Source organism: Xyrauchen texanus, chromosome 49 (genome assembly GCF_025860055.1).
Source record: "Xyrauchen texanus isolate HMW12.3.18 chromosome 49, RBS_HiC_50CHRs, whole genome shotgun sequence".
Taxonomy (NCBI): Eukaryota; Metazoa; Chordata; class Actinopteri; order Cypriniformes; family Catostomidae; genus Xyrauchen; species Xyrauchen texanus.
Genome location: NC_068324.1, coordinates 4550677 through 4563700, shown reverse-complemented (window position 1 = coordinate 4563700; position 13024 = coordinate 4550677). Strand labels below are relative to the sequence as shown.

Here is a 13024-nt window from a genome sequence, read left to right as displayed (position 1 = left end):
TGAATCCAGCACTAACCACTACTCATACATAACAGCATATATGATTGGTTGCCTAAAGGCATGATGTCACAGGGTCAACCCTGCTGTGTGTCCACATATCTGCAATTACGGAACCAACAAACTTGTAAAACTAGTGAAACGCAATCTATTTTAAATATTGGAGACCATATCAAGGCAAGAAATAATGTTGATTTCCCCCCCCAAAACAATACATTTTGCCATAATTTTGCCAAAAATGCCACAAATGCTGCTGATTGAGCTTGACTTGTACTGACCCTGGAACGTTCCTTTAAAAGTGAATGTAGCATTGCTGCACCCCTATGACCCATTTATAAGCAAATATCTTGAAAAAAAAAAAGGGTTCATATTCTATTACAAAATTAGCCTAAGAGCTATGTTTAGTTAGAGCTAATTTTACCTTTTTGCAGGTGGATGATGTCAGGAAAATTGGAGAGCAGGCCTTGGTACAGCGACAGTTTATCCAGCATGTGAAAGAGGTCGTATTTGGGCTGCTCTGCAAACATCTCGCCAATGGTCTCGTAGGTTCGCCCAGTATGCGAGATGGCATTGCTGAGGTCATCCGAGCTGTATGGAGGATCTAACAAGAACGATTGACTGATGGACTGGAAAGCGTTCCCAAGCCTTTGGAACTCTTTCCTAAAGCCTCCAAGGTGCTTACGAACCAATTCCGAAGCAACATTCGTCAACTGCATCACACTATCATCCGTCTTTCTCGCAAACACCTTGAAGGAATCAATGCGCTCCTCAACGTCCTGAAGATCCTGGTGCTCGTTGGGTATCTGGAAGGTGAGCATGAAATGAGCACCAACCATCTCGTCCTTCTCCGCCCTCCTCTTCCCGAGCTTCCACTGTTTATCATCTGCACACATCAGGAAGTGTTCGAAACCCTCATATTGTGATAGAACAGGGTGGCTGGTCATGTGGTCCATCCATAATATTAGCCTCCTCTTCCTCTTCTCGATGAAATCTTCCTCGAAACGGCCTGTGGCCTGTTTTTCCGGAAGGTGGGGCACGGATATGACAGTGAATTTGTGCAGTAGTCTGTTGTATAGCCAATCAAAGTGCTTGTAGCGACGGTACACCGGCCTGCTAGTATGACTGGGGGTCACTCGGTATGAGATATAAGTCTTAATGCCCTTGAATTTGGTCTGTTTTGTAGGGTCTTCAACAGAACAGGAAAATGGCTGAGGGCTCTCCTTCCATTGGGGCCCCCGGGGGCCCATTTCTATTGAATAAGACTCAGCGATTTTGGCCATCATGGGCACATCGCCAAGTATGAAGGCCTCCACACCTGAACGCACAAAACTGGAGAACCGGTTTAAGTTCCTGCCCACCATGCTGCCCTTCCTGTTGCTGGACAAGCTGTCTTGGCGTTCCATGTTCGGCTTGGAACGGTAGTGGACATTTGGGTTGGAAAACCCACTCTGGTGGGAATGCCCGTTGGCACCAATGCCTCTCTGTGGATCTTTGTCATCAACGACCGTTGAGCTATCATCCCAGTCGTCCCAGTCATCATCATCATCGCTCGGAAGGGTCGTAGATGGGGTGCGGATGTACGATATATCCTTTCCAGGAGAGCTTCCAGAAGAGCTGAGGGATTGATCAGTCAAGTTGGATCCAGAACGGCACCGGATGATGTGCACATAGGAGGCAGGGAAAAGTCCTCGTTCTCCTCTGCTGTTCTCGCCTTGTAACCAACCATCCACAGAGCTCTCATCAAAAATCACCAGCTCTTCGTTCTCCTGGATGCTTAACTCTTCCTTGTTTTCACTTTGGAATTTGTAGATGGCTTTGGCTCTCAGTGACATTTTGTTGTTGTTGTTTTTTGGCAATGCCAAGGCAGATACACAAAAATTGGCCACAAAATCAGCTTCCTTACCTCATGTTACAGTGCAGAATACTGTACTGATCAAATCTAACATAAACACAGGTCTATTTTCAGCCTCATTGGTGTATAACCAGAGTCTTATATCTGGTTATGTAGTACAGCAGTAGATGAAGCAAATGTGCTCATAGCCTATGGAGGCCGTTTAAGGCTATTAGTTATCAAAATGAAAATAAAATAATAAATTCTGATTAAAGGATTTAAGCCTTACTGGCCACAAAGAAGAAATCAGGGATGGTTTATTTTCCAGGTAAAATTAAACAATGACTGTATTATCATATTTGCTATATTTGTAACTCTAAACGAAAATAGCCTACAAAATATCCTAGTTGTATTGTTATTCTCCAACTTCACAAAATTTATGGCGTTTCATTATTCCGTAAAACCACAATATTAAGCCACAAAAAAATACAAAAATAAAATGTTAACTATAAATCCATAAATTCCGTCCAGCAGAACCTCGACACCGGTAAACACTTGCAACTCACTGTCTTATAATCCTTTTAAAACACTTTTAGGCATCTTGCGTGGTGTAAACTCTTTCAAAACAAACACAAACTGGTTTGTATGTCCGGTCGAACTAAATTCCAGATGAAAACATTATCCCAACATTTTGTCCCATACTGGCATGAGGAATAGACGCATCCTCTGCCTTCCGTCAACAACAAAAGAGCAAAAATTACATCTAAAGCATCTTTATAATCCACAGATACATTTCAGATCGCTCTTTGTTCCCACTGTTTCCTGCGACTTTAGACTCAACAGGCCCGAGAGGAGTTTTTCAGAAAGTATTTCTTAAGTTTGAGCAGAAACGCAGTAACTCTTTTCCATGACGTGACGATCGAACAATGAGAGAAGCGCAGTTTAATGTGGCACTTAAAAGTGTTTCTGGCGCCGCCATGCGGTCATCAAAACAACTACAGGCCCTGTGGAGTTTCACTAGTTGACAAGTGAACAAGTCTGTGTTGTCCGCATCTAAACAAGCAAATCGTCGATTTTAACTCTACTTGATCATCTAATGTGGTTTTGATCCATTGGGTAACTAATAGCTTTTTGCCTACAAGTGGGCTCAAAAAGCCTAATCCTTCATTGATCCGCGTTCAAATTTCATGACCTGTTTTGTACAAATGTTTAATTTCTGACAAACAAATAGAAATGCACATCAGCAATGGATATACAATTAAATAAAATCCTTAGTTATTAATCACAAACCACTGTGATTGGTCCAGCCTGACCAGCGATGAGAATTACCTAGCACACCACGTGACGTGTATATTTGCTAGCAAAGAGTGTTTAACCCAAGACGGACCACTTGCATCAAAATCAATGGGCGAAATTGGAACGCCCAATATGGCGGATGTAACATCGTGTGTAGACTGTAGGTGCTTTTCAATCGACCGTTTGCGTCCTTCGATCTGGACTTCACACATTATTCCGCCATATTAAGGGAGATTCTAATCCGATAGGAGCATTTATGTTCAGTTGCAAGGGTGCTTCAAACGGCATAGGGAATAAGTGTACATCGATACATCACTTTACAGGAAGTAGAGAGGGATATTTACCCACCCGCAGAGTACTGACATAGCGTGGATAAAAATAAACGCTAAAATCAAACAAACAAACAAACAAAAGGAGTTTGAGACTCTTTAGTCATTTTAATTAAGCTTAATGCTTTATGTGGTTGTGCGTTTGATGATGTTGCAGGGTATTCCAAATTAACAAATTCCTTCAAGTGAAGTGGACTTCAACAGATATCCCGTGGACAGTGAGTAAGGACCCTACGGATGGGAACACACCTTATGTGATCGTCTCTATGCCTTCTCACTACGAAGGACAAAGCTCTTGATATGGGTACTCTAACGGGAGCATATGGCATTACAGTTTGAATGTACACTTCACTAAAAGTCTTGTGAAAGGCCCTTTGTGAAAACATTAAATTTATTAATGTTTGGAACGACTCTTCGAGTGGCGCCCCCTTCCTGAAATGCCTTTTCAAGGGAGCAAAAATGCCATTTGGAAAAACGTCCACACTCCAACTTTTCTGAACAAAATAATAAAAATTGGCACTGAATTTGATATTGAGATTTTAGCTTTGTTTTTCTTAGCCAGTCGGAACCTGTCTTTGTCACACACACAAATAATTATATATATATATGACGTCAGCGCCCATGCGTTTGAACGCTCGTATATCTGATGGTGTGTCTGTTTTGTATGTATCTGTGCTGGTGTCTCTAATATTCTCTTCGTTTATTATTAGCAGCACCAGAAAGGGGCTTTAGAGAAGCTCTGTCGGAAACGTGATGATCATGTGTTTGCTGTGACACTTTGTTTATCTGTATGTAACATACTGAAATGTATGTGCATCTCTATGTTAGATGGATAATTGGTGATTTGAAACACCTCTCATTGCTATTAAATACATATCAAGCTCTAATCAAAGCATGCTGTTTAGTGTCTCTAATATGTTTTGAACAGCCAGGAACAGTAACCGTTTTTTTTCCTCCAGGCTATTCATCTCATGAACAGTTAAAACTGCCCCCAAATACTTTCCTTTTGTCAATGCAACTATGTGCAATATTTAATCCATCATTCCTTCTTTTATCTATATTTCATTTATATTTTTAACTTGTATGTATGTATATATGGTTGCATTCACCATGCCAAATTTCTTGTGTGTGTGTGTGTGTAAACATACATGGCAATAAAGCTCATTCTGATTGTGAAAAAACACTGGTTTGTTTTTGCATGCTTTAACATAGTCAGGATCTACTGAAAAACTGAGATAAGATTAAATTAAGATGAACCATGAATCCAAGAATCTCACGCTGAGATTCAAACTGCTTTTTCTCTGCAGAAAGAGGCTGAACTTTATAAATCATGCACGTCGGATGGCAGATGGAGAATGGATCAGAGTAGACGGTGAGGATGAAGAGGACAAAAAGACGAAGAGTTAGCTGCAGCTGAAGAACAGCGCAGAGGAAGAGGGGATGGAGATCGAGCAGAGGAAGAAACTGCAGAAGCATTACGCCGAACCAGGTGCTTGTAAAACACACTGATAGTTGAACACAGATGCTTTTCACATGCCAAGAGGTTAACATAAGTCTTAAAGGTACACTTAAAAATTAAGTCATCACCATTACTTAATTAATCGTAGAAAGCTTTTACAAGTACTGGTAATTTAATGATTTATATTCCGATTAAGTCAGATTCATTGAGCTAAAATAATTTAGTTGGATTAGGTCAAATTAATGTACTACAGTAGTTTTAACTTAACTTCATTAGGTTCATCAAACTTGATTTACCAACGTTTATTTAATAGATTTTCATATGTTGGACCAACTTTTTTTAATCATTAGTATATGCCAGGTGAGCAAGAATATGTACAGTGAAACTGTTGCATTGGCAATGTAATAACAACTGCTTATAAAGCTAAGCAGCACTCGAATCAATTATTTTACATTTACATTTATGCATTTGGCAGACGCTTTTATCCAAAGCGACTTACAGAGCACTTATTACAGGGACAATCCCACCAGAGCAACCTGGAGTTAAGTGTCTTGATACAATGGTGGTGGACGTTGGGATCGAACTAGCAACCTTCTGATTACCAGTTATGTGCTTTAGACCACTACACCACCACCACTCCATATGATATATCACTCCATACCACTCCAATTATCACTTGAAATTGAAAGTCCATCCTCGACCTAAGCACAAGTGCCGTTCTTCACCACAATAACCCCCAAAACTCCAGCATAACAGACACTCTTTTTAAATACCACTGTAACAGAACACATTAAACATGATCAAATCTCTTCCTGTTCTCATCTTGCTCAAAAATGCATAAAATAACACTTACCTTTTCATCACCTATCTAGTCTCATGCAAAGCATGCTGGGAAGTGGAAATCCCCTACCCAGTTTCATCAAATATGCATAACACCACAAAAAAGTATTCATGTACAGTAGTCACAACTTAAATTAATTAAGTAAACGTCCATTTTACACATTTAAATGGATTGAATGCCATGAAATAAAGATGTGCCAAAATGCTGTAGAATTGTGTTGCTTTAGTTTATTTAATAAGTAAATTGAACAAGCAGTAAAAAATATTTTTCTTTTATAATTTTTTTGGAGTGCCGCAAAAATAGTCTGTGTAATTCTGGGGTTGGGTGGCCGATGGTCACTTACTGTCAAAAAATTCTAAATTACGGTCAAGAAATGTTTGGGGTCTATGGAAATATCAGGGAATTTTACTATTGTGATTTCCAGCCCTGGAAAAGTCATTGAAGTTTTCATAGAGATTACACATTAGTATAAAAACATTTTCCACTGTAAAAAAAAAAAAAAAACTTTTTTATATTTCTTATTTGTGACCGAATCGTTCTTCTAAGAATGATTTTAGGTCAAAACAGTTCACAAATCGGTCACAATGACTCATTAGCGAAACTGTAAAAGTCATGGAGGAGTCATAGAAATGGATAAAATCGTGAAAATCATAGAAAAGTCATGTTAGTTTCTATAGAATATACACTCCTCCCCTCTCTGCCTAAAATAAAAAACACCCACAGACCATAGTAAAAAAAAAAAAAAATGTTTCGCTGGATCTGTTTCCAGCGATCCCAAATGACTGGAAAGGTCATGGAAAAGTCATGGAATTTCATTGGTTAAAAAGGGTGGGAAACCTGAACCTTGACTAAGATGAATAAAGATGGTACAAATTAGAATATGGCCACTTTACTTCCAAATATATTACAACAGTTTTATAATTTGTTATATATTAATGTATTGTTATGGAGATCCACATACAAGCTAATTGGGATAATGCTCATTAAGAACATGATTAACGGCCTTTTTTTCTTTGTATGTTTTTCTCTAGCTGATGTGGTCAGATTGGCTGGTGGATGTTCCTGCTGATCTGACTTCTGATTGGCTGATGGTGGTTTGTCCAGTTGGGAAACGCTCCCTCGTCGTTGCCTTCCAGGTTTAGACCAATTACGTTTCAAATCCTTCTCATTCAAGAGATCAACATGCTGTTTATATATGTTGTTTTTACTTCAGGGATCCACATCATCATACACTAAAAGCAGCTGTGTCAATCGATTTCCTTCTCCTTGGTGACAATAGACACAACTCAGACTTGGGGGAAAGGTCTGCACCTCACCTGTCCTGCAGAGTTATCACACTAGAGTGTGCTAGAGTTGCCTGTTCTGAGCCGACTGATAATGATGTTTTATATCGATTACACAATTCTGGACTGCATCTACAGTGACACGGACCGAACATACTACATCCTGCACATCATGTGATGGAGGGGACATCCTGTATGTTCTGTGACTGTCCTGTGAGTGATGCTTTCTTCTGAGAATACAGTTATTTATGCTAATTATTTACATAAACCTAATTCATTAATAATAAATTATAGTAAATCGTACACTGATGTCATAGTCTCAATTAAAAGTATAAACTGATTTATTTTGCAGACAGTGTTTAGATTCTGCTGGCTGCAGTCTAAAGTAGAAGAGGTTGAAGGTCTTTCTGAGATTCATTTTGTAAGTGAAAAAATGACTGCTAATCGATTAACAAAATGCATGGATTTAAAGGGATCATATTTTATTTATTTTCCATGCTGTCTGCATAGACCGTAAGTCAATGCTTTTTGTGCCAAAACTCTCCTTGTTTATTTTTTCACGAAACGTTTACACCCTCTTGCTTAGAAAAAAGGGGGCATTTTTGCTGCTGCACCTTTAAGACTTTTATGTAAACACTCTACAGTATTTGCCTTTGAAAGCAGTTTTAGTGTTTTGCTTTACTCCCTTGTGAGCTGTGTTTTTGCTGTCTGGCCAATATAGTTTTTAACTGTAACATCCATTATTAACAGCCTCATTGCAACTTTACATTGTGATGGATTCAATAAACAGTCCATTCTGAAATGTGTGGCTCAAACTGTTCAGGTCGAACTGAAATGTTCAGGGACCTTGTTACAACTAAACTTAAGCTGCTCATTTATATGAAGCCCCTTAGAGGTCAGGGTGGGAACTTATTATCTGAAATAGTTTTACGTTCCCTTACAATTATTTTGGGTTCCGTCACAATAGCTTTATCCATCCCTTATGAAAATGGTTTTACTACAGTAACTATAGATCAACTAAGGTATTTATAGTAAATCTATAACCACAAAATTAACCATTATTTTACTGTAGTAACCATATTTCAACCTTGGTATTTTGTCGTAAAACAAAAGTAATAACCAAAACTATGGAAAAAAAAGAAAATAATTCTCCCACACGCAAAAAACAAAAGCATGGTTACAACAGCTTTACTATAGTAACACCTTGGGTAATTTGTGGTTACCAAAATGTAAATAAATAAACGTGTCCAAAAATTAACCGTGGATTCACTATAGTAAAACTGCAGTTACCATGATTTGTAACCATTTTTATTAAAAGAACTATGAATTTAAAAAGTATGGTACATTTCTCCAAAAATTAACCATGGTGTTACTATAGTAATACTAAACATGTTTTAGTTTTTTTTTGGCAGAATGATTATGATGTTTATTACCAAAGTTTTTGTTTTCCTGTTGCCTATTATGTATAAGCTTTTATTGCGAAGATCTTAGTTAAAATATGGTTACTGAAATAAAACCATCAAAATTTTAGTAAGGGATGGATAAGGCTATTATGAGGGAACCCAAAATGCAGGGTAACGCAAACTATTGCGAGGGAACGCAAATCTTTTTTGTGAAATAATTTGTTCTAAAAACTATTTGCGAGGGAACGCAAAACTATTTACGAGAGAACGCAAAACTATTTACGAGAGAACGCAAAACTATTTGCAAGGGAACGCAAAACTATTTACGAGAGAACGCAAAACTATTTACGAGAGAACGCAAAACTATTTGCAAGGGAACGCAAAACTATTTACGAGAGAACGCAAAACTATTTACGAGAGAACGCAAAACTATTTACGCAAAACTATTTGCGATGGAACACAAAACTATTAGGGAACGCAAAACTATTGCGAGGGAACACAACTTTTTTGTGAAATAATTTGTTCTAAAAACTATTTGCAAGGGAACTCAAAACTATTTACGCAAAACTATTTGCGAGGGAACGCAAATCTATTGCGAGGGAACGCAAAACATTTTGTGAGAGAACGCAAAACTTTTTGTGAGAGAACGCAAAACATTTTGTGAGGGAACGCAAAACTATTGCGAGGGAACGCAAAACATTTTGTGAGGGAACGCAAAACTTTTTGTGAGAGAACGCAAAACATTTTGTGAGGGAACGCAAAACTATTGCGAGGGAACGCAAAACATTTTGTGAGAGAACGCAAAACATTTTGTGAGGGAACGCAAAACTATTGCGAGGGAACATAAAACTTTTTTGTGAGAGAACGCAAAACATTTTGCGAGGGAACACAAAACTATTGCGAGGGAACACAAATCTTTTTTGTGAGAGAACGCAAGACTGTGGAGGGAACGCTATTTCTATTTCAGAAAATGAATTCCCATCCAGTCCTCTAATGGGCCCCTTACATTTCCAGTGTCGTGATTCTTCGAAACTACATGCAAAGTGGCAGGTGCTACACACAGGCACTCTTTTTTTGGAACAAGCGTTTTCTGCTTAGATTGTAAAAAAATATTATAATTTTTTTGGACTTGGGAGGATGTTTTCAGTTCAGAAAGTTAAAGAATGTTTACATCGTAAAGTTAAACGTTTTATTTCAAAATATAACTCACATTTAGATTTCTCTTGATATATGACCCCTTTAAAAACAAGCTGAACTTGTTATTTTGTTTGTGTTTTTCATGGGGTGTTCTCTCTCTGCAGTTCCGGTTTGTCAGTCTGAGCAGCATCAGCTGTCCATCCAGAAAGCTCTTGTTCATGATTATAAATTTATGGTGAAAACGTCCCTTATTTGTTATTTTACTAATCCTATTGTTTGCCAAAAATCATGAAAAAAAAAACTTGGATTTAGCGGATTACTTGTGATGTTTTATTCATGTTGAAGAACACTGAGTGACTCTTCAGATCTTGAACAAAATCTGCTCCTCTATTATAGGTGGACGTCTTTCTTTGCTACCACAAAGAAACCCACCACATCCCGGGCAGCACTCCACTGGTGGGCTGGCTCAGACCCTACATGGTTTCAGATATTTTGGGCATAGAGTTACCACAGTGCCCCATCACCAACAAGCCTGATTATGCCAGTCACCAACTTCAACAGACCCTGGAGCACAAGAAAACATCTACAGAAGTTCGGCCAGCTGATATGTACTGGAACACCTCTCCATGCCGGAGACACAGCAAGAGAACTCTCACACCGGTCAGAAAGAAGGCGTGGAGGTCTGAGATTCGGGAAAAGACTGCATGAACTACTTTTTTTAGAGAGCATGTTTTCTCAAGTCTGTGCACCATTGAAGAAATCTAAATTCAGTCTAGCACTTGATTGTGTTTGAGTTTGAGGATGCTGCATTGCTATTGGGCTAATTCAGGCATGAAGATAATCACTAGAATAATCTTATTTCAAGAGGACAGTGATGTGGATGAATTGGGTTTTTTATTGCTACATTATCAAATTACAATTCAGTTATCTCAGAGGGGCCTATTTCTGTAACCATATTCACAAAAGTGTACTATTGTGCTTTTTGGCACATTATTTTAGTACATTTACAGCTATTATCAGTAGTAAACCTTCGTTCTCTTTTTAAGTGATAGTTCACCAAAAAATTGTATTATCTCATCATTTAATCTTTTACTGACATTTTCTTCTGCTAATCACAAATGAAGATTTTTAGAAGAATATCTCAGCTCTGTAGGTCCATACAATGCAAGTGAATGATGAATCAGAACTTTGAATCTCCAAAAAGCACATAAAGGCAGCATATAAGTAATCCATATGACTCCAGTGGTTTAATCCAAAAATGTCTTCTCAAGTGACCAAATCGGTCATTATTTCAAGCTTGATTACACTTCCTAGTGCCATCTAGCGCTCTGCACATGCATCAAGCACTAGTAAGTGTAATCAAGCTTGAAATCATGATCGTGCCTAAATAATGCAATGACAAGACATATAGTGAAAAAGGAGTTGTATTTTTGGTGTATTTACGCCCAAAACAGAATTGATCACTTGAGAAGATATTATTGTTTACTTTTATGTGGCCTTTATATGCTTTTTGGAGCTTCAAAGTTCTGGTCACCATTGACTTGCATTGTATTGATCTACAGAGCTGAGATATTTAAAAAGAAGAAAGTCATATCAGATGGCACAATCGTGCATCTTTACAAATGCTCTTTATTGTTTTGTTTTTTTGTTTGTTTGTTTTTTTAATTTTAGCTTTTTATATTAATCGTTAGGATTCAGCTGGTGAGGAAGCCTATGAATTTTTTTATTTTTTTATTTGTGTTACAACTTCAATAAAATTTTACTGTATGTTTCTTTCATCCCTTGGTCTGAATGATTTCTTAATGTCCAAAGAAAATTCCACTGTTGTTTCCAAATGAATTGGAATAATTGTAAAGTTACTTTGGGTTAAAGGTCTGTTCAAATTGTTCATAAAACTGCACTTTTATAGAGACCCTTAAAATATGCAATATTTATTATATATTAAATTATATTTTCCATGTTTATAAATGTAAACAAAACAAACAAAAAAAGAGCTTTTAAATACTATTTGATGTTTAGTTTTTATTTGTGTCATGTTAACAGCGCTGAGTATAATTAAAGTGACTGTTTTTGCCAATGAAACGCTGGCCTCATCAAAATCTCTTTTGGTTGCATTTCAAAGAGCTCATTTAAGGAAGTCACAAATGTGACGACAGGTTGTGATGAGGTTGCATTCAGTGATATGAAACCACCATGTCGCATCTCACAGAAAAACCAGAGTGTAATCGGAGATGACTGTGGTTTAACGAGAGTTTAGTTATTAGTCAATAGCTGCTTTCCAGGAACACACAGCACCAGTCAGCCTAGATCACACTTCCCGGATCACTGACCAACATAGTCTGTCAAAACAGGAGTCAGCATTATTGCCTGTGAGAACAGCTTGTCAACTATTAAAAACATGTCAACTGTGTAAGCCTACTTAAATTATGTGCTGTATCAAAACCCATGTGAGATCCCTACTTAGACAGCATTTTGGGGCATATTATGAGGTTTATGAAATGCTATTTAAAAAGACTTCTGAGGTAATTTCTTGACTCACCGTGTTTTCTTTTCTTTGTATTTAGATTACTTTGGAACTGTGACAGTGTGTAAGGCCTCTGACAGTAAAAGCACTTTAGTTTGCATGTTTCCAGGATGATGTCATAATGCTCCTCTGTCAATCACTCCGATGGAAACCCGCCCACAGGAAGCTGTTGTTGAAGCAGCTAAATTAGCTTAATTTCCAGAATAACATTTTAATTTATTTCCCTTGTGCTGCACAATATTTGATGGGAATGGAACTTTCAGCGAAAAAAAAAAAAAGAAGAAGTACTGACTGGTTTAATGACGTCCGATTCGCGAAAGAGTTGTTCAGTTGAAATGGTTCTTTTTAACGATTCATTCGAACCGAATCTCAAGGCGTTCGAACATCATTCGACTCACTTGCAGCATAAAAACGCGTCTTGCTAGTTCCATGTTCACAAATCAAACTATTCAAGCTCGAGACCTCTCAATAATGAAATTGTCTAAGAACAAACAAGCTTCACTTGACTGAAATGTGTCTCATGATCTTAAAAATAGTTTGAGCTGAAGGTGTATGCTTAAATGTTTGAAATTTAGTTATGTAGTCAAAATATATATATCTGATGCCACCATATTAATAATTTTATAATGTTATAGCATGACTTAACTAGTAATTCTATAATGTAGAAAAATATATATATATATATATATATATATATATATATCTGAGTATATATATATACATATATATCATATATATATAAAGCCATGCCATAAAGTACATCTTACAACAAACATATCCATAGTCATATATATATATATATATATATATATAGCTTATAGTGACTCACAGCCTGTCGAAATTCACAAACTGTTTAATTAAGCTTTTTTATTTTTAAAATGCCGCAGGAGAACTCCTGAATACTCTGAATGAAAACTCAAACAA

General features: G+C 37.4%; 1 protein-coding gene and 1 pseudogene across 1 annotated transcript in view; one reads left to right on the top strand and one right to left on the bottom strand.

Moving 5' to 3' along the window:
- Positions 1 to 2751, bottom strand: part of LOC127640423 (sorting nexin-33-like) — a 28631-nt gene extending 25880 nt beyond the window's left edge. Inside the window, exon 1 of the mRNA XM_052122990.1 lies at positions 419 to 2751. Within this exon, the coding sequence (XP_051978950.1) occupies positions 419 to 1829 (1411 nt within the window). The 5' untranslated portion in view covers positions 1830 to 2751. The remainder of the gene's footprint in view (positions 1 to 418) is intronic.
- Positions 2752 to 4704: 1953 nt separating this feature from the next.
- On the top strand, positions 4705 to 10507 carry LOC127640225 (snurportin-1-like; annotated as a pseudogene).
- Positions 10508 to 13024: the final 2517 nt, after the last annotated feature.